Genomic DNA, 22,952 nt, shown 5'->3' on the forward strand with positions numbered 1-22,952 from the left:
TACCAGTTCTTGCATCTGCTCTTACAGTATTGAAAGAATAGTTGTGTATTAGGGGCCCTTTTACTAAGCCACGGTAAAAGGGGCTCTGCCCTAGTGACGGCGGCTGTTTTTGCCACGTGCCAGAGTCCCTTTTACTGTAGTTTGTAAAAAGCCCGAAAAAAGAAATGGCCATGCAGTAAGTTTGACTTGCCACACGGTCAGTTCAGAGGAAGCTGGCTCACAGTTGGGCTGTCTCATAGTTGAGAAACTACCCGCTAATTTGTGACACAGTGAGGTCTGTAGAAGAAACTGGAATCGAAACGAGTTCGTCGGGACCACACTGCTGTTCATTTTTTCTGGCCATCTATTGGGAATGATTATCACAAAGTTAAGTGTCTGTTTACAGTGACTTTAGTTATATGGCACACGCAGAGTTGTGCTAGAGCGGGCTCTCATGGGCTCACGAGAGCCATTTGTTAAGTTTTTAAGAATTTTGGGAGCCGGTTGTTAAAGAAGGCCTCCCCATGGCTACTTTAACAACTGACTCCCAAAATGTGGGCTTGGGCCCCTTCCTGAATTCTCTTTTACTTTGCTGGCAGTGATGTTGGCCCCACAAGCCAAGTAAATAGACTGCTGCTGCTCCCTGCTCCTTGTTTCTGACTCTGAGCATCAGGTTGGGACTTTTCATGCAAGCACAAGAAGCTTCCATCATGCTGCTCAGAGCCAGAAACAAGCAGCAGAGAATGGTGGCAGTCCATTTATTGGCTGGTGGGGCTCGGCAAAGGTATGCCTAGCATGCCCGCATAAGGGAGGGGAGAGAGAGGCATGTATTCCCCCCACCCCAAATTTCAGGGCCAGCTATGCCCGGAGAGAGAGACTGTTGTTAAACATTTACCAGCACATCCCTGGGCACATCTGTGAAATTTTGTGGAATATTAGTCACTTTTTCATTTTTGATAACACATTTCATTTTGGATTGCACATTAAGGTAAAAGGAGGTTTTTTTGACCTATGATTACTATTTTTAACTGTTTGCAAGTGGATTCGCTGATTCAGTGATCCCTTTCCTTATGTTGTTTGCCGCAGTCGTATGAGGTCTTTTTCATCCCTTATTCTAAAACATGAATAAAAATTAGGTGAGAGTGTTTGCATCAAGATTCATTGTTATATTCAGGGCAATAGCAAGCCAAAAATGTGCCCTGTGTGACTTGTCTACTGCCCCTGCCCCCCCAAACCTCTCACCCAGAGCATCCACCCCTTCTCCTACAAGCCCTCCTCCTGAGCACCTGGACTAGGGTAGGGCAGGCAGCAGCAATCCCCACTTGTTGCTGTCTGTGCCGTCTCCAGATTCAAAATGGCAGCCATGACCTCAAGCAGAGGGGTGTGAAGATTTCTACAATGCGCTGTATGAGCGTATTTCCACTTTGAAAATTACCTCAGGAAATTTACATTTATACATGTTCTTTATCACTCACAAAGTTTCTGAGTCAGTTTATGCATATATGGGAGAATTTTTAAAAATATGTGCATAAAAGAAACCCCCGTCTCCAGCCTCGCCCCTGAGGATGCCTCCATTCATTTTTTTAAGCCTATGAATATGCAGACTGTACACATGTATGTGTACCTGCAGATCAGACTGGTAGTAATTTTATGAAAGCCCATTTTCATGCAAATAGCACTTTTTTTGTTTGTGGAAATGCTTTTTAAAATCATCCTTTAAATGATTTAAGGTTATTCCTTCTCAAACTGGGTCATTTAATGGGACGTTCTCTTACTTATTAGCATATATGAGCATCTTCAATAAGTCAAGCATATAGATACTTTCCATCTTTCTGCTGTGGACAAAGGAAGAGGAAAATAGGTTCCCCAGCTCTAGCAGCTGCAGTAAATTCACTGGCAACCCACCTGCATCCACTACCATCCTCTAGAGAAGCTGATGGTTTAGTTTTTGTTTGTTTTTGGTATATACATATTTTATTCTTTGTGTGTTGTTAGGTCCTGTACACCAGTTGCATATTTGCTGGGTATAACTCAGTGGGTATCAGTGATGAAGCATAGGTAAGTGTGTTGTGTGCTATGAAGGAGGGGAAAAATGCTGATCGTGTATATTACCTCATGTGATAAAGAATTTATAATATGAGGTAACTCTACTAAATACAATACATCATCACTGAGTCCAGCTTGTTCATGCCTCTAACTTTGGCCTGAGTGGAGCCATAATCAATAATGGAACAGCAAGCAGTCAAGAAAACCAACATATTGCTCTTGACCGAACAGCTATGAAGTACCAAACAAAATCTTCAAGTGCAGAGATATATCTTTGCGGACAAAGACTCAACTTGTCCAAGCTATGATATTTTCAATATAGTCATATGGATGCAAAAGTTGGACAGTGAAGAAGCAAGACAGGAAGAAAATTCAAGCCTTAAAATTATGATGCTGGTGAAGAATACGAGCAAAAAAAAAAAAACAGCACAAAGGGCCTTTAAAAACAAAAGGGACACAGTTCTTGTATTTAAAATCCTTTTAATAATGAATTTTGATTGAAGAGAGACCCGACATGGGCCATGTTTCGGTGCTACCGCACCTGCGTCAGGGGTCACATCAATGACGAGGAGGCTCATACAGACAAATTCAAAACATCTGATGATTTTCAATCTTGTCTATAATATATTCCTCCATGTATTCCACAATATAGAGCTCACACACACCTTCAGTATGAGTGTGAAATAGACACTTTCTATACAACCCTTCAGATCCATCCTGCGGTGAATATGCACTGTGTATTTGAGAAAACAAAAGATGGATATGTGAAAAATTGTTTTCATAAATGTAGAAAGTATTTGAAGTGTTCATATGAATATGTCATAGATATCTGTAGATATATTTTTTCAAGCCATCTCTTTCTTTGACACTTACTATTTGGTGAAAGCTGCGTATTTCCTTCTGTTGGTCAGCTAGACACAAGAAACAATGTTCTAAAAGTTGTGATTGTGTAGATGAAAGAAGGGGGCTTTCAGTGTTACTTAATCTGACTATATGAACGTGAGAATGGTTTTGTGTTTCTATTCATGGTACGCAACCAAAAGTAGAAAAGACATGTTTTCATTAAATGGAGACTAAAAATGGGAGGCTTTGAACTTGTTGCTGAGGACGACTTATGAAACTACTTAAATTGTCCACTTTTGCTTCTATCTTTACAGTGGAGGAAACTGAAAATATGACAAAATTTCTGAATGACACTGCTGTGCAGTGGAAGAATCTCTCTGTAGAAGTGAGAAGCGTGAGGAGCATGTTGGAAGAGGTTATCGCAAATTGGGATAGATATAGCAGTACAGTGGGCAGCCTGCAGGCCTGGCTGGAGGATGCAGAAAGAATGCTAAATCAGTCTGAACATGCCAAAAAGGTAAAGAAAACAGGCATGTCTCTATTCATTCTTGGTCTGGTGGTAGTCCGCTTCAGCTAGAAAATATTTGTACTGTGTTCGTTCTCTGAGTTATGTTAGATTTCATTTAATCATTTTTATATCCCACATTAACTAAAAGCTAGTTTCAGTTCAATGTGGCTTACAATTACAGTATGAATTACAATTTACAATAATTACAGAACATATTTAGCTGAAAAATGTCCTAAAAAGATACATTTTAAACCTTTACGGAATTGCAGAAAATCACTAAAACCGTTTGTTTCCTTAGGAATAGAATTCCACTGTTTCGACCCCTGATAGCTATAACCTGCCATATGAATAAACTTATAGACCACATTTTTACAGCTGCAGAGATGGAGAAGCAAATAATCTCTACATCCTAATCCTGAATTTCTAGCTGATAGCTCGATTAGATCCTGCATATAGCCTGGTGCCATTCCAAAACAGTATCTTAATTATAATGCATGTTTTAAACATTAATCGTGCCCTAATTGGAAGCCAGTGCATCATGTGAAGCAACGGAGTTGCACTTTCATACTTTGATAACCTAAAGATCAGACGAGCTACTGTATCCTGAGCTATCTGCAGCATCTTAATCACAGATTCTTTACTTCTCACATAGACTACATTACAGTAGTCCATCTGAGATAAGACCAGTATCCTGAAAGACTGTAGGAAAATAGACTCTAATCCTCTTTAGTTCCATGGTATACAAAATACTTTTGCTATCACAACAGACGCTTGCTCCCGGATTCTATTTATTGCGACTAAAGTTGCACGCGCAAATACAGTCATATTTTGAATTTATGTTCACAACTTAATTAGTTAACAAGCTAATCAGTGTGCTGATAATTACCAATTAACAAGCCACTATTGACACTCATTGGCAATAATTAGAATTTGCGTGCACAACTGTCTAAGCGTGATGCGCCTAAATTCTAAATTGCATAGTTGAAAAGGGAGCATGACCATTGGCGTGGAATGGACGGGTAATACGTGTATCTAAAATGTATGGGCATTGTTATAGAATGCTCCTACTCTGTGTGCATAATTTAGACATCCTCATTTACACCAAGTAAAATGTGGTGTAAATTTTAGTCACACTAATGGGCGCTCAGTGTATTCTGTAAACCGCACAGAAATTTAGGTGTACTTTATAGAATACGCTTAGGCATTTTTCATTTTGGCATTTAGGCATGCTATATAGAATCTAGGCCTTGATTTTCAAATGACAAATGCTGATCAAAAACTACTCCTAAGATTTTCAACTGGATTTCAATCAGATACTCGGTTTGATCATTCTTAATACTTGGATGCAAATTATGGCAATGTGAACTGGAGATAATTGGTTCAGGGCCAGATTCAGTAAATGGCAGTTGGAGCTAGAACAGTAGATACTCGTTTAGAGACGTAAAGGTACATACCTTGAAGAAGCCTTATGGGCAAAACATGTGTCGGTGTGTATCTTCACTTTTTTCATCTTCAGAAGAATCTTTAAAAGTTGTCGTATAAACCAACTTTTCAGCTGATATGAAAACATAAAAGCTAAGTAAAAGAAAGTTTTCCATTTTTTTAATATAGATGTTTTGAAAAATACTTCCGATTTAAACACATAGAAAAGACAAACCTTGTGACCTATGACGAGAATGGTATGAACCCTGTCACCATACATAAAACAGTGTCATGGTGATAACCAAGTGGCCTTGGGTCTACCTTTGATGGTCTGAAGAAGAAAAAAATTATATACAGTAATTATTTATTGAGCTGTGTATTTTTCACGTATACAATATTACTGTGAATTTGTTTCAATCTAGTGGGCACTACTGTGAGTCCAAAGTTAGGTGCCATTAAGATCTGTACTAAGTGCCAATTCTACAAAGCTCCCTAAGCATTAAGTAACCTTTACAAAATCACGCTTACAGCAGAATTCTGCACCCATCTTTGGATGCTAGGACTTGCACCTGCTGAAGACTGATGTAAATCTTCATGCCCAACTGATGGCAGTTGGGCACGAAATCCAAATATTCTATAACATGGCACCTAATTTCTGGGAATGCCCCTGACCCACCCATAGCCATGCCCACTTTTGAGTTGTGTTTTGAGTTGTGAGACACAGGGCAGGTGCACACATAACTCATAATTAGTGCCAATTAAGTGCCAATTAACTCCAATAAATTGATTGTTGAAATTTAATTGAGTAATTAATTTCTGCGCATATCTGGGATCTGCAGCCAGATGTGGGCAATCCAGGGGTCAGTGTATGGTTTAATTGTTGCCCTGTGGAAAGGGACCTTCAGAAAGCCAAAGATCCTGTTTTTGGAGTTTAGATTAATTTTGTTAGTTGACAGGTTAGCATTGCTACTAGGTTTGGAATGTACTAGTGGCACTAGTCTCTTAGGGTGTACGCTTTAAAAACTGATCAGTGCTGTCTGTGGCCTTAATGTGGTCTTTGCTTGATTTATGTTGCCATACATAGGATTTCTTTCGCCATTTACCTCATTGGATCGAGCAACACACAACCATGAATGATGCTGGAAATTTTCTTATTGAAACCTGTGATGAGACTGTATCAAAGGACCTTAAACAACAGCTGCTGTTACTCAATGGAAGATGGAGAGACTTGTTTGTACAAGTTAAACACGTAAGGATCATTTCTGTCAGTTGTATTCTTTCAGCTGCCATTTGTCATAAGCAGGACAAAATACAAGTCTAGAACTAGTTGTGATGTATCTTTGTAAATCATAGTAGAGTAGAAGATGAAGCAGACACAATGAAAGGTGAATTAAAAGCCTTTATTGTAGAAAGCGGATAATAGGGCGCCCGACATGGCTGTGTTTCACCCAGCAGGGCTGCTGCAGGGGTGATACTTATGCTAATAAACAAATAAATACATAAATTAGTAAAAATAAAAGCATAGACATTGATCATGAACATGAACAAATCATAAATATAACATACCTACCCCAGCACTTTTCAATAGCTGCAAAATCAGTGAAGACTTTCTTTTCATTACCATCTTAATGACCTTTTTCCCTTTTGGGACGGTTCTGTAATCTTGCAGTACTTTTTACATTTCCATCCTCACCTTCACCCATGCATTCTATAAGGCCTTGATTTTCAATAGTTCCACTCACTTAAAAAATCAACTAGATTAATGGCACTTTCCTTCTTTTCAGCCATTTTATTAACTGTTATCCATCCTCATGCTTTGATCTGCAAGCTCTCATTTATAATTTTAGACATAAAATCTTTTCAATCGACCTTTTGTCATTAAAGAGAATTAAGATAATGAAAGTGCTCACAAGAAACATCAGGGCCTCCTTTGTAAACAAGCAAAAAAAAATAAAAGACTGTCCCAGCCAGCATTAAGTAGGCAGAAAACAGGTGCCTAGCCACGGTCGGGCCTGGATGGGCCCAGGCCCAGCCACTTTCCCTCAAGGCCCACCCACCCAGCATGCCTCGCTGTTGCTGCCTTTTCTCCCGCGGCTCCAGGTACGGCCGCCCGAGAGCATTCAGCGTTGCCTGCGTGCCTGCCCGTCCTGAAATTCTCCTCCCCGCCGCTGCCTTGGACCTCCCTGCAGCATTCTTTTTTTCGCTCATTACTGGCATCACTGCCATTCATACAGGCAGCTCCACTCCCCCCTGCCACGTCCATCTGGCCCTACATAAACAGAAAGTGCATCAGAGATGGCCGGATGAACGCAGCAAAGGGGTGCGGAGCTGCTGGATGTGGAAGGAAGAGGAGGAGGGGATCTGAATGGAAGGGAGAGAGTTGCTGGAGGTAGGAGGAAAAGGAGGAGGGAATCTGGATGGAAGGGAAAGAGCTGCTGGACATGGGAGGGAGGAAGAGGAGGAGGGAAATGGATGGAAGGGAGAGAGCTGCTGGAGGAAGAGGAGGAGGGGATCTGGATGGAGGGGAGAGAGCTGCTGGATGTGGAAGGAGGAGGGGGCTGGAGAGAAAGAGAGCTGCTGGATGTGGGAGGAAGAGGAGGAGGGTATCTGGATGGGAGAGAGCTGCTGGATGTGGGAGCAAGAGGGGGCTGGAGGGGAGAGAGCTGCTGGACGTGGGAGGAAGAGGGGGAGGAGAACTGGAGGGAAGGGAGAGAACTGCTGGTACAGCACAAGAAGGGAGGGAAGGGAAACAGAGGTTCCATACCAAGGAGATGAAGGAAAAAGGAACAAATACTAAACCTACAGCATTAAGGAGGAAGGGAGGGCGGGGTGGATGGGCAGGCAGGGAATGAAGCAACCAAACCAGATGCTGGAAAGGGAGGGAGTGAGAGGGAGAGAAGCTGGATAGGGTAGGATCAGAGAGGGTAGAGATATATTGGCACTGGGGACGAAGAGAGGGGAGAAGCTGGACAGAGAAATATAGGGACACAGAGAAAGGGAGATACTAAACATGGAGGAAGATAGAGTTACAGAGATGGAAGAAGATGGATAGTGGACATGGAGAGAGTAGAAATATCAAATGGACATGAGACCTTGGTAAGTGAGTTAAGAGAAGACAGAAGGATGTAGAAACCAGGGCCTGGGACCAACATGAAAAATAAAATGAGCAAACAACAAAAGGTAGAAAAAAGAATTTTATTTTTCTATTTTGTGACTAGAATATGTCAGATTTGAAATGTACATCCTGCTAGATATGGCTGGGGTCCAAGGCAGAAATTTGGGAGGGGACACAAAAGCTTACTAACAGGCTGCACCATCTTCAGCTTCCAGCTGGCCTGGGGTTCTCTCTGGCAAGGGAGCTAAATGTAGTTTCCCTAGTTGTACCTCCCTAACACTGTCTCTTGCATATGCTATCATATTTTGCACAGTATAGGAGAAAATGCATCTCATTGTATTTCTCTGTGCTGTGCTAAATGCAAGGTCTGGCCTCTTGGGATTTTCATTTAATTTGTTTATGGTTTGTGGTCACTTATTCTGTATTTGGCATTTGTGTTCTGTGTGTGTGACTAGTTTGACTGTTTCATTTGGGGGGGGGGGGGGCAAAGGATGGGGCGAGGTATATTAGTATATTCATATGCTAATATGGAGGAAGGAAGGGAGAAAGAGCTGGCTTTTTTGGGAATAACCATAATGAATATGTATGAGATATCTCATACATATTCATTATGGCTATTCCCAAAAAAGCCAGCTCTTTCTCCCTTCCTTCCTTCCTTCCTTCTTTCCTCCTTATCCAGAACTCCCTCTTCCCCTCCAGTCGTATTTTCACACCCCCTTTCCCTTACCGTGCCAGTGTAGACCTTAGAAATGCATAAGCTCTATATGTAGATCCTTCAAGAGGTAGTGTGTCATGATTTAGGCTCTACACCCTTTCTGATGTTTTGGTGCCACCTCAGTAAGGCCAACACACAATCTCTCCACTGCAAAACACTATACACAAACTTGTGCAAAACCCCACTCATAACCTTACCAAACCATAACAGCACTAATTCCAAGGACAGGATGAGCTACAACCTTATGTGTGGAAAGGCAGCACTGTAACTACACCAGGCTCTAAAACACCAGTACACAACCTAGTGGCAAAAAAGCAAAACAAAAAGGGCTGCAAATACTACACACTAGCAGAATACTGCACCTTCATCACACATGAAAAACACATGACACAACAGATATGACACAAGGAACTAGAAATAAAAAAAATATGAAGGCAAAATACTGGACTGGAAAGTTACCTCAAGAAGTCAGACTCAGCTTGCAAAAATACTAGAAAAATTGAAACTTACATGAAAAATATCACACATGCACATTTCCAAAAGCTGACATATTCCAATTAATAAATTCTGAATAAAATACTTTTTCTACCTTTGTTGTCTGATCATTTAGTTTTTCTATTCGCAGTGTCTTCTGTTTTATGTAGTGTCTTCTTTCCATTTGATATTTTTTCTCTCACCATGTCCACCATCCTCCTGAGTCCTTATGCATCCTGTCTATCATCTGTAGCCCTGTCCCTATCCTTCCTCCAGTTTCAGCATCTGCCCTCAAAGTGTTCCGATCCAGCCCTTAAATTCAGCAATTTCCCCTCTATCAATATCTACAATTTCTCCTTACTCCCCTCCCCTCCATCTATGTGCATGTACTTGCTCTGTCTTCCCCTCCTCCCCTCCATCCATGTCCAGCATTTCTCCTCTCTCCCTTCCCTTTCATCCGTGTGCATCTCCTTCCTTTGTCTTTCCTTCCCTTCATCCTTGTCCAACATTTCTCCTCTCTTCCCTGCTCTCCACTCCATCCATGTCTAGCATTTCTCCTTTCTTCCCTCCCCTCCATCCATGTGCATCTCCTTTCTGACTTCCCTCCCCTCCATCCATCCATGTCCAGCAACTCTCCATTCTCCCCTGCCCTCTTCTCCATCCACCCATATCCAGTAAATTTCCTCTCTCCCCTGCCCTGCCCTCCCCTCCCCTCCCCTCCATCCATGTCCAGGAACTCTCCATTCTCCCCTGCCCTCTCCTCCATTCACCAATATCCAACAAATTTCCTTTCTCCCCTGCCCCCATTCACCCATCCATGTCCAGCAATTCTCTCCCCTGCCCTCCCCTCCATCCAACCATATCCAGCAACTCTCCATTCTCCCCTGCCCTCTCCTCCATTCACCAATATCCAACAAATTTCCTTTCTCCCCTGCCCCCATTCACCCATCCATGTCCAGCAATTCTCTCCCCTGCCCTCCCCTCCATCCAACCATATCCAGCAACTCTCCATTCTCCCCTGCCATCACCTCCATCCATCCATGTCCAGCAATTCTCCTGTCTTCCCTGCCCTCCCCTCCTCTTCAGCAATCTCTTCTCTCCCTCTGCCCTCCCCTCCTCTCCAGTGATATCTTCTCTACCCCTGCCCTCCCCTCCCATCCATGTCCAGCAATCCCTTCTCTCCCCCTGCCCTCCTCCATGTCCAGTGATCTCTTCTCTCCCCCTGCCCTCCTCTCCATGTCCAGCGATCTCTTCTCTCCCCTGCCCCCTCCTCTCTAGCGATCTCTTTTCTCCCCTGCCCTCCTCTCCTATCCATGTCCAGCGATTTCTTCTCTTCCCCTTCCCTCCCTTCCTCTCCATATCCAGCGATCTCTTCTCTCCCCTGCCCTCCCCTCCTCATCAAGCGATCTCTTCTCTCCTCCTGCCCTCCCCTCCATCCATGTCCAGGGATCTCTCCCCCTGCTCTCCCTCCTCTCCATGTCCAGTGATCTCTTCTCTCCCCCTGCCCTCCCCTCCTCATCCAGTGATCTCTTCTCTCTCCCTGCCCTCCCTCAGCTCCCCGACAGCCCTCTTCTCCGTTCCTTCCTGCCCCCCCCCCCATGTTTAACCCTTTTACTTTCAGACGCAGCGACGGCAGTGAAGAGGACAACACAGCGGGCTCGCCTCCAGCTTCTCCCTTCCCTCACACAGTGACCCGCCTTCTGCGATGATGTATTTCCTATTTAACCCTACTCTCTGTTTTCTATCTTTTAACCAGTTTTTAATCCACAATAGAACATTGCCTCCTATCCCATGACTTTCCAATTTACATAATTTCCCCGATCTCCTCTGGAACCTTTTTTAAAAATCGGTGTTACATTGGCCACCCTCCAATCTTCCGGTACCACGCTCGATTTTAAGGATAAATTACATATTACTAACAATAACTCCACAAGTTAATTTTTCAGTTCTGTCAGTACTCTGGGATTAATACCATCCGGTCCAGGAGATTTGCTACTCTTCAGTTTGTAGAACTGCCCCATTACATCCTCCAGGTTTACAGAGAATTCATTAAGTTTCTCCAAGTCATCAGCTTCGAATACCATTTCTGGCACCGGTATCCCACCCAAATATTCCTCATTGAAGACCGAAGCAAAGAATTCATTTAATCTCTCCGCTACGGCTTTGTCTTCCCTGATCACCCCTTTTACTCCTTGGTCATCTAGCTGTCCAACCGATTCTTTTGCCAGCTTCCTGCTTTTACTATACCTTAAAATTTTTTTACTATATGTTTTGGCCTCCAACTCAATCTTTTTTTCGAAGTCCCTCTTAGCCTTCCTTATCAGCGCTTTGCATTTGACTTGACATTCCTTATGCTTTTTCTTATTATTTTCAGTCGGTTCCTTCTGACATTTTCTGAAGGATTTTCTTTTAGCTCTAATAGCTTCCTTCACCTCACTTTTTAACCGTGCCAGCTGTTGTTTGGTCTTCCGTCCTCCTTTTTTAATACACGGAATATATTTTTGGCGTGATACTATCCATATAAGGACCAAAGAGCCATAGATAGATCACTTTTACATTTCCTCAGTGAACATACAACTGTCTTCTCAAGAAAAATGCACATGAAGACCAGTTTTTTTCTAACCTGCCTATATTTCCCCAGTGTTAAATGTTCATGTTTTTTGTTGAATACAGATATTAAATAATAATTAACTTGGGATGAGGGGTAATTATCAGTTATTATTTAACCTCACGTTGTGCTATTTTAGCACAGGGTCCCATTTTATTGCAGTGAGACCCTGTGTTAAAAGAGCACAACTTGTGGTAAAGTAACCCAAATTAATGGTAGCTCACATTGATAACCTCCCCCCTTAAAATCCTATCTTCCATTCATCTAAATCCTTATAATGTACTTAAGATGTTCCAAGACCCTCATTATTCAAAGTTGACAAAAGGATTTATGTCCCATTAAGATGATCATGGTTCGTTTACCTACCTACTGTGCTTATATCTGCCACAAGTGATCTATAAGACGCAATTTTGTTTTTGCAGGAGAAACCTATTGATTTTAAAGTAAGAATTTTTAACATGAAGGGGTTGATGTTCAAAGTGATTTAAACAGCCAGGAGCCTGGCTGTTTAAATTGCTTGTCCAGGGCTAACTGGGTATGTTCAACAACGTTTTACCAGATAGTGCTGCTGAATATATTCAGTTAGGGCCTAAGCAGCTATTTTGTGGATGGTCCAGGGACAGAGGCAACACTTATCTGGTCCTGTCATTATCTGGTTTAACTTATCCAGTTGAGTGTTGAATATCACACTTAACCAGAGAAGTGTTATCCTCCTAATTCTGCAAAAGTCGCCAAAAATTGTGCATGTAAATTTGGGTGTGTGTCCAATTTAATTGAATAGCAAGCTAATTAGCTCCAACATTGGCTTTTTAACAAGCAATTAGTGGCACTAACTGGAATTAATTGGAATTTATGTGCATAAATTTAGATGCGGGATCAATGCCTAAATTTTATGTACGATCTGAAAAGGGGGTGTGGAATTGGGTGTGTCATGGGGGCATTCCTAAAATTAGGCATGCATTGTTATAGAATAATGAAATATGTGCTCAATGTAGGCACGTACATTTGCACCACATTTCAGTTGGTGCAAATGGCTGTGCCTAAAGTTGGGCACGATTCCCAGTGTAAGCATAAACTGTGCCTAACTTTAAATGTGGCTTATAGAATATCACTTTTATCAGTGCCATATATAAAATTCACTCCTGACTGTTGCCAGGTGAATATTGACCCTAAGGATTATAAAAGGGGGGAGGGGTCTGCAACAGCAATCTGATTCCACAGCAAATGCTACATTTAAAAAGCTCCTTAAAATGACTGGCATGCAATAAGAATTGACACTGTACTTGCTCTTGTAATGTTGCTTTACTCTCTCTTTTTTTTTTTAGTATGCACAAGTGGATGAGTTTGACAGGATGAGGAAAGAATACATGGAAAATGCTGAAGCTTTATCTTTGTTTGCTGAAGGAGCAATCAGAAAACTTTCCATGCCCTTAGAACTGTCATTTCTAAATGTCAAGATGCTTGTCCAAGATTTAGAGGCAAGGGATTTTTATTTCAAATGGGCTTATTCTTGTGTTCTGTTGTGTAACTGGAAGATAATTTTGGTGAAAAAGTTTGTTATTATAATAAGTATTTCTCCTAGTCAGTAACAGCTTCAGAAATATTCCAGTCCATTACATAGTATTGATTACAACTTTAGAAGGAGCTCAGAGGCTAAGTTTCCAGTCTCCCATTGTAATGGAACCCATGCTTCTTATACTTTTGGTATAAGGTTACGTCATATGATTACATAGGGGGTCTTTTGCTAAGTTGCACAAGCGTTTTTAGCTTGCACTACAAATCAGCTGGCACTAAACGCCAAGACATCCATTATATTCCTGTGGACATTTTAGCGTGTAGCGTCAGCTGATTTTTAGTGCGAGCTAAAAACACTAGCGCACCTTAGTAAAAGACCCTCTAAAATTCTTACATTTTTATTCAAAATCATTTAAGAAAAGAAAGATAGCCTTAAATGACATGGAAATCTAAGTGATAAGATAAAAATAAAGCATTTCTATCATAAGCATGCATATAGGCGTTGTTTGATAAGAGTGCACACCCTTTATAGAATTGTGCATAGCACTGATTTCCATGTCTGACTTTCGCCACCTGCTGAGTCGTGATGTAAATGCTGGTGCCCAAGTGAGGCTCACTGAGGCACAGAAGAATATATAGGGCTCTGTTTACTAAGCAGCAGTATAAGGGCATTAACTTTTTTAACGCACGTTAACCATGTGTGCGCGTTAACCATGTACATGCCTACAATATCCCTGTAGGCGCCTACATGGTTAGCACACGATCTAAATGTAGGAGCGCTAAAAACAATAACGCACCTTAGTAAACAGGGCCATAGTGTAAAACCACAAAAGCCACAAGCGTGCCACTGCTGAAAATACAGTGATACGAATGTCCCCGCTAAAGCATACCCATACCTCCTAGAGTAGTCCAAAATCCTAAATGGAAATTAATCCAAGAAAAGATGACACTGAAGAAAGCCTAAAACCACTAGGGGTGAAATAATAATAATAAATAACCATGAAAGTGGCAAGCATGGACTTAAGTGAAGTGCATGTATGCTAAATTTATTTATTTATTGCATTTGTATCCCACATTTTCTCACCTTTTTGCAGGCTCAATGTGGCTTACAATATGTCGTTATAGGTAGATAATAGGTTGGGAGATACAGTTTGTATTACATAAAGGATAGCATAGTTGAAATTTAAACAAGTAGATAAAAGTAGAAAACAGTACTGATACTAGGTGAGGTGGAGATACCATAGAGAATAACGTGGTCAAAGTTTAAACAAGTAGATGTGAGCAGAGACAGTGCTGATAATAGGTAAGTTGGCAGTATATTGCATTTATAGTTGCTGATCTTATTGGTATGCCTTGTTGAAGAGGTGATGACCCACCAAAAGCTAAAATGCCACCGACATTTCACCATACTGATACTGTACTGTTTCCATAGGAGTTTATTTTTCACTTCCATTTTTGCTTCTATGTTGGTGGCACTTTAGGTTTTGCTGGACTTTTATGGTTTTCCACTATTTATTCTTTAGCCTCCCTATCACTGTTTCTACTTTATTTTCTCTGTGGTTATTATTATTATTTTCCCACAGATTTTTATTTATGCTATTCTTTTAATGTTTGGTTTAAATTATTAGGTTTAGATATATGCTTCTAATTTAACATTTTGGTGTTATCATTTTTTATTTGTCATTACTACTTAAGGACCCCTGAGGAAGGCTTTAACGCCAAAATATGGCTCATGTTGGGTCCATAGAAGCTTCTGTGCTTGTCATTCATCGTTGAATAGAAGTGTTTGTTCCATCATCCTCGTTCATTGCCTTGTGGTCATTCCCACTTTTTTCTGTCTTCTGTTGTTTGTTTGTGGGAATGGACTGGTTCTTTTTGTTTGTGTTGGCAACATTGTGACAAACGTTTGCATCTCATGATCCCTTTGCTTCTGCCACATTGATATAACTGAGCCATCAGCTCCCCTTGGCCCCCAATGACTTCCAAGCCATGGCTGTAGTTGTAGGATGCTCTCGCCTGATTGTCATTGCACTGTTCTTTTCCTGGTCTGTGCTGTTTGCTCAGGTCTCCAGATGCTTTTGATATTATTTAACTCCCCTAGGTCTTCTGGTTTAGCTGAGTGATAGCTCCATGGCTCCAGCTGCCCTAAGGGGGCCTTTTACAAAACCGCACTAGCTTTTTTAGCTCTTGGTAAAAATCATCTTCTGGTAAATGCTGAGGCGCCCAGAGGAATATAATGGGTGTCTCAGCGTTTACTGACAGCTGATTTTTACCACAAGCTAAAAATGCTAGCACTTCTTTGTAAAAGACTCCCTAACTGCTCATGATTCTCCTTTGGTCATTGACTCCCCCCAGAATTGTTATACCTGCTATTCATGCATTCAAGTTCGAACACATAAGATATATGGAGAGCAGATGAATTTCACCACTCTCTGTATGACCTTTTTTGCTCTGTCTTTAGAACACTACTAACCTATCCTTTCTGTATATGTTTACATTTTGCTCATTCAGCTACATGTATAGTCAAAATGTAAGTGTTTTGCACAGTGGAAAACTAAAAAGAAAAGCATTTGTGCAGTAAGCAGTTTTAAATATTGGGCAAGAAGGATTAGAATCAAGGAAAGGCCCTGTTCCCTGCCAAATCGAGGGCCTTCATTTGATCCTCATTCTTCTTGACCTATCTCCTGCTCAATCACTACTTCACTTAATAGGCTGGCCTCACTTGCACTTTGGAACAGAATTCTCTCTTGGGTTTCTTTTCATCTCTTCCACTGCATTTTTAGTGTTTGCTTTGGTGGATCAATCCCCACTGCTATCCCTCTGTCTACTACTACTACTACTACTTATCATTTATAAAGCGCTACTAGACGTACACAGCGCTATCATTTCAATACCATACTAGACATATGCAGTGTACCTGAAGGCCCTGTTCTTGGACCTCTTCTTTTTTAACATTGTTATTTGGTGTGGAGGAGTATGTTATTGGTTAGCGCAGTGGGCTAAGAACCAGGGAAGCCAGGGTTCAAATCCCACTATGGCACCTTATGATCTTGAGCAAGTCTCTTACCCTTCATTGTATCCCTCTAGGAACAGGGCAATGCCACCTCGATCTACTACTGAAAACTTGTGAGCTAAATCCCAAAGGCTCCTTCTCTTTACTTGTTCCTTTGGTGCTCTGATCTCCATCTTTATTAAGATTTAACTCTCTGTACCATAAATCTAATCTGAAATCTCAGCTTGCTGGTTTGACTTTGCTATCTGGATGTTCCACCACCATCTGAAACTTAACATGACCAAGACAGAGCAACTTTACCAGTAAACCCCTCCCTGTTGAGACGAATTGATAATATTATATTATCTTTCTGTTATGCAAATACAGAATAAGCTTCATTAGCGCTAATACACTTTGAAATAAGGCTGACATATGCATGGTTAATGTGTCAGAGGTAACATACAGGTGAGCCATGCAGAAACAGAAGGAAATGGTATACCTGAGTTATGTGTAGGATACTTGCTATTGCTCTGAAGATGCATCCCTGAAGTTGTTATTAAAACAGATGGGATATTGTGAGAAAATAATAATAAAAAAAAAACCAACTTAGAATGAAACCTGTTCAAATGTTCTATGTAGGATATTAAACAGAAAATACCGGTGATGGAAGCTCAATACAAATCACTTACAAGAACAGCACAGCTACTCACAAAGGAGACTCCCCCAGAGGAGGTGAACAAGATGCTTGCATCAATGTCGAAGATCAAGGAACAGCTAATCAAGGTACTGAAATGCCTTTTTCAGGCTTATACATGTTGCCTTTGCTGTTTCTTATAAGTTACTCTGACATACATGTAAATGTTGTCCTTAGGAGACACTGAAAAATGTAATGTTCTTTCATCTAAACCCTTTAGCATGATATTTACATCTAATGTACTTTTAAGGGCATTGATGTAGGTGCTTAACCATAGGTTATTATACCAGTTTTGTGTACATCTTGATGGTATATGATGTACTAAAAGCACTGCAGCGTTTAGTATATCATGTGATAAAAGTGGATTTTTGTTTGTATTAATGGGTCTATATTGGTACAATTAATACAAAAATGTAACTGCACCTCCAAGAGCTATAATTAATTTTATGCACCAATGTATATCATAACAAAAAAAATGCACCAATTTGCATTAATTTTAATTTTAAACTTGTTTACTGAAAAAGGTGCAAGCAAAATCTTTTAACTAAATAAATGCTACAATGTTGACCATTACAGGCCTTAAAATTGCTTTACTGCATGTTATCATTTGCCTTCATGTTAATGCACTTTGGTATTCAGACTCCTGTACAAGAATTGTGACCTACAGCTCATTGTGAACTTAGATTTTAGGACTGTTACCTATTAGTATTCTGTTATTTACATTAGATGCTGTAACATAGCACCCAAATGTGATGGTGCATACTGGGAAGGTGGGTGTACACAGAGGTGGAATCTGGGTGGAGCATGGGCAGGGTGCACAGTTACAACATCAAAAAGAAGCAACACTGGGCCTTCAAGATTGGGATAATGTTCTCCTTTATTGTGAACTTGACCCGACATGGGCCGTGTTTCGGCACACAAGCGCCTGCTTCAGGGGTCTGACATAAAAACAACATGCAAATGTATCAGTTAGAACATACACATATTATGAAAAAGTTTTCCACCATCAAATAAATCAAATATATACATATATATTTATAAAAACTTATTAATCAGAAACACACATGTTCATAAAAGCATGGATATTTTCATAAAGAATTATTTCTAAATACATTTTAAGGTTACCTTGGTTTGTTATTCTTTCTACTTCTTAGAGACTGGTTATCAATAGTCATACTATGCTCATGTAAAATTAATCTTTAAAAGGTACAGAAGACATCCTATATGTTATTTTGTGAAATTTAGGATGGTATTATACAAAACATGGTCTACCAGTTGATCTCAATGAGACAGTGCATATTACTCCTTTTCCAAGTGAACATTTAAGTGTCTCTAAATATATTTGTATATGGGGGATCATGTTATCAAAAATTCAATTGAAAAAATAAAAAATAATAGTAAAAATATCCATAATAATAAAAAATATTAAATAAAAAATAATGATAGACAAGAAATGTTCTTCTATTATCTATATTGTAATGATAAAATCTTACAGAGAAAATCTTGAATTTTTACTTTCCAAGAAATGTGTAACCAGACACAGTCGAGATACAATGCCTAATGCAAAGAGTGGGGGGCATTATAAATATATTTTTATTCAATCACAGAAAATATCTTCTTCAATTTGAATGGGCAAAGATGGCTCATCAATAATATATCACAAAGCTAATTACTGAGACATATATGCCAGTTTAAAGTAAAACGCAGTTTGTGAAAATGACACTAGGATGTATCACAGCTAACCTGTGTTGTGTAATTTCTGTCTGGCTTGTCAAGCCATTCTTTCAGGGTGCACAGTTACACACATAAATTATAGAGTGCTATAATTTATGCTTTATGGCAGGTGTAAGTGGTCATACCTAAAATATAGGCACATATTTGACCTGTTTTGCTAGATTCTATAAAAGAAAGTAGGCACCTACTTTTCTTTAAATAATAGGCTCCAAATAGGTACCGTCTTGATTATTTTAGAAACTCTATTTGTGTTTTCTACATCTGAAAACCAGCATTTAGACATCCATATTGCATGGACATCCAGATCTCAATTTTATAAAGCCAGGATATGGATGTCTGAAAATACAGTACACCTATAAGGCAAGGGGGCATGGTTTGGGTAGGACTAGGGAAGGACCAAAATATGGACTTCCAACTCCAATTTCAGAAGCAGAAGGGGATGTCCATGTCTAAAAAGATGGATGACCATATTTAGACCTGTTACTTGGCACAGTCATGTAGCAGAAAGATTCTCCGAGGACAAGCAGGCTGCTTGTTCTCACGACTGGGTGACGTCCGCGGCAGCCCCCACCAACCGGAAAAAGCTTTGCGGGACGGTCGGCACGCAGGGCACGCCCACTGCGCATGCGCGGCCGTCTTCCCGCCCGTGCGCGACCGCTCCCGCCAGTTCCTTTTTTTCTGCGTCTGGAGAGAGTCGTGCCTTCGCCGCTCTCTCTGTTTCAGCCGCCGGAAAGCCGTTCGCGTTTACGCGACTCGTCTATTTTATATTTAGTTTATTAGTATTTAGTCACCGCGTGCTCCGGTTTTCCTTTTTCAAAAAAAAAAAAAAAAAAAAGTGAGGAGCACGCGCTCCTTTTTCCCTCGTTTCTAGCGGGGGCGCCGCGTTGCGGCCTAGTGGCCGCACGGTCGATTTTCTTTTTCGAGGTGTGATTTCCGCCACCATCGACGACTTTAACTTCGCCGACGCGATTTTTCCGTCGATGTCCTCGAAGGTCCCGAGTGGATTTAAAAAGTGTGGTCGGTGCGGCCGGCCAATCTCGCAGACCGACACCCACGCTTGGTGCCTCCAGTGCCTCGGGCCGGAGCACAATATCAAGTCGTGTTCTCTGTGTCTCGTTCTCCGGAAACGGACTCAGGTTGCGAGGCAAGTTCTACGGGACCGTCTTTTTGGAACTTGCGCCGGCCCCTCGACGTCGACCTCGACGGCATCGGTATCGACGCCCGGCCCTTCGGTACCGGTATCGATGCCCGAGAAATCGGCACCGATGGCATCGACCCCAGGAGAACAGGTCCCGTCGGCACGCCGGTCCTCCGGTGAGGGTAGAGGTGAGAGGCCGCGTGGGCAGTCGGCCCCGGTCACTCCCTCAGCCCGTGGCCCACGGGACCGAACCCTGTCTGACCCGGTTCCTCGAGACCGAGGGGGATCGTCCTCCTCCTCCTCCATACCACCCGGCACCGGTGACGGGCATCGCAAGAAGACTAAGAAGCACCGTCACCGGTCGCCCTCGATGCATCCGGACATCGGAGAGGAGCCGACGCCGAAGCGTCCGCGTCGGGAGGAGAGGTCCCCGTCGGTTGTGGAGGTACCGACGCGACAGGGTCCCGGCACTTCGGTGCCGTCTCCTGGCCCCCACCAGATTCTGGCACCGACACCTCTACCGGCCCCACCGCCTTTCCCGGCAGCGGGCCTGGACGAGTGCCTCAGAGCCATCCTTCCGGGGATCCTGGAAGGGCTGATGCGCCAGGCTGTGCCGGCGCCGGGGGTGCTTGCGCCCTCAGCGCCGATGACTGTGGCGCCGGCGAGCTCTAGCCCGGTGCCGAGGCCGTCGACACCGCCGCCGCTTGCGGCGCCGGTCTCGACCGCCACGCAGGTGGAGTCCCCGTCGACGTCGATGGAGGGAGCTTCGTCCCCGCCGGCGCGGGAGTCCACCGCTCGACGACACCGAGGCCTCGGTGCCTCGACGTCGAGCCGGGCCCGGTTCAGGACACAGCTACGTGAGCTTATGTCCGATACCGAGGATGAGGCCTCGTGGGGGGAAGAGGAGGACCCTAGATATTTCTCCTCAGAGGAGTCTACGGGCCTTCCCTCGGACCCCACGCCTTCACCGGAGAGGAAGCTCTCGCCTCCTGAGAGTCTCTCCTTTGCCTCCTTTGTGCGGGATATGTCTATTTGCATTCCCTTCCCCGTGGTCTCTGTGGATGAGCCGAGGGCTGAGATGCTCGAGGTCTTCGACTATCCATCACCACCTAGAGAGTCCTCCACGGTACCGCTGCACAATGTCCTCAAGGAGACACTGCTTCGGAACTGGATGCGACCATTAACTAATCCCACCATTCCCAAGAAAGCAGAGTCCCAGTACAGGATCCACTCTGACCCAGAGTTAATGCGGCCACAATTGCCCCATGACTCGGCGGTCGTGGATTCTGCTCTCAAGAGGGCACGGAGTTCGAGGGATACCGCCTCGGCGCCCCCGGGGCGGGAGTCTCGCACTCTGGACTCGTTTGGGAGGAAGGCCTACCAATCCTCCATGCTCGTGACCCGCATCCAGTCATACCAGCTCTATACGAGCATTCACATGCGGAACAATGTGAAGCAACTGGCGGACCTGGTCGATAAGCTCCCGCCTGAGCAGTCCAGGCCTTATCAGGAGGTGGTCAGGCAGCTGAAGGCGTGCAGAAAGTTCCTGTCCAGGGGTATCTATGACACCTGTGACGTGGCATCTCGTGCTGCGGCCCAGGGTATAGTGATGCGCAGGCTCTCATGGCTGCGTGCCTCTGACCTGGACAACCGCACCCAGCAGAGACTGGCCGACGTCCCTTGCCGGGGGGATAACATTTTTGGTGAGAAGGTCGAGCAGCTGGTGGACCAACTGCATCAGTGGGAAACCGCCCTCGACAAGCTCTCCCACCGGGCGCCTTCAGCATCCACCTCAGCAGGTGGACGTTTTTCCCGGGCCCGGCAGGCTGCACCCTATTCTTTTGCAAAGCGTAGGTACAACCAGCCGGCCCGAAGGCCTCGTCAGGCAAAGGGACAGCCCCAGCGCGCTCGTTCTCGTCAACAGCGTGTGCCTAAGCAGCCCCCTGCGCCTCCACAGCAAAAGCCAGGGACGGGCTTTTGACTGGATCCACGGGAACATAGCCGCCCTCAAAGTGTCCGTACCGGACGATCTGCCGGTCGGGGGGAGGTTAAAATTTTTTCACCAAAGGTGGCCTCTCATAACCTCCGACCAGTGGGTTCTCCAAATAGTGCGGTGCGGATACGCCCTGAATTTGGCCTCCCTGCCACCAAATTGTCCTCCGGGAGCTCAATCCTTCAGCTCCCATCACAAGCAGGTACTTGCAGAGGAACTCTCCGCCCTTCTCAGCGCCAATGCGGTCGAGCCCGTACCACCCGGGCAGGAAGGGCAGGGATTCTATTCCAGGTACTTCCTTGTGGAAAAGAAAACAGGGGGGATGCGTCCCATCCTAGACCTGAGAGGCCTGAACAAATTCCTGGTCAAAGAAAAGTTCAGGATGCTTTCCTTGGGCACCCTTCTGCCAATGATTCAGAAAAACGATTGGCTATGTTCCCTGGATTTAAAGGACGCATACACTCACATCCCGATACTGCCAGCTCACAGACAGTATCTCAGATTTCGCCTGGGCACACGGCACTTTCAGTATTGTGTGCTGCCCTTTGGGCTCGCCTCTGCCCCACGAGTGTTTACAAAGTGCCTCGTGGTGGTGGCGGCGTATCTACGCAAGCTGGGAGTGCACGTGTTCCCATATCTCGACGATTGGCTGGTCAAGAACACCTCGGAGGCAGGAGCCCTCCGGTCCATGCAGTGCACTATCCAACTCCTGGAGCTGCTGGGGTTTGTGATAAATTACCCAAAGTCCCATCTCCAGCCAACCCAGTCTCTGGAATTCATAGGAGCTCTGCTGAATACCCAGACGGCTCAGGCCTTCCTTCCCGAAGCGAGGGCCAACAACCTCCTGTCCCTGGCTTCACAGACCAGAGCGTCTCAGCAGATCACAGCTCGGCAGATGTTGAGACTTCTGGGTCATATGGCCTCCACAGTTCATGTGACTCCCATGGCTCGTCTTCACATGAGATCTGCTCAATGGACCCTAGCTTCCCAGTGGTTCCAAGCCACCGGGAATCTAGAAGATGTCATCCGCCTCTCCACCAGCTGCCGCACTTCACTGCTCTGGTGGACCATCCGGACCAATTTGACCCTGGGACGTCCATTCCAAATTCCGCAGCCCACGAAAGTGCTGACGACGGATGCATCTCGCCTGGGGTGGGGAGCTCATGTCGATGGGCT

At 43.7% G+C, this 22,952-nt stretch overlaps 1 protein-coding gene across 1 annotated transcript in view; it reads left to right on the forward strand.

The window, feature by feature from the left end:
* The window catches only part of SYNE1 (spectrin repeat containing nuclear envelope protein 1), a 982,166-nt gene that overhangs the window by 209,543 nt on the left and 749,671 nt on the right, over positions 1-22,952 (forward strand). The window contains 4 exon segments of the mRNA XM_030198470.1: positions 3,183-3,385; positions 5,883-6,047; positions 13,036-13,188; positions 16,857-17,000. Coding sequence (XP_030054330.1) covers positions 3,183-3,385; positions 5,883-6,047; positions 13,036-13,188; positions 16,857-17,000 — 665 coding nt within the window.

The sequence above is a fragment of the Microcaecilia unicolor genome, chromosome 3, assembly GCF_901765095.1.
Source record: "Microcaecilia unicolor chromosome 3, aMicUni1.1, whole genome shotgun sequence".
Classification (NCBI taxonomy): domain Eukaryota; kingdom Metazoa; phylum Chordata; class Amphibia; order Gymnophiona; family Siphonopidae; genus Microcaecilia; species Microcaecilia unicolor.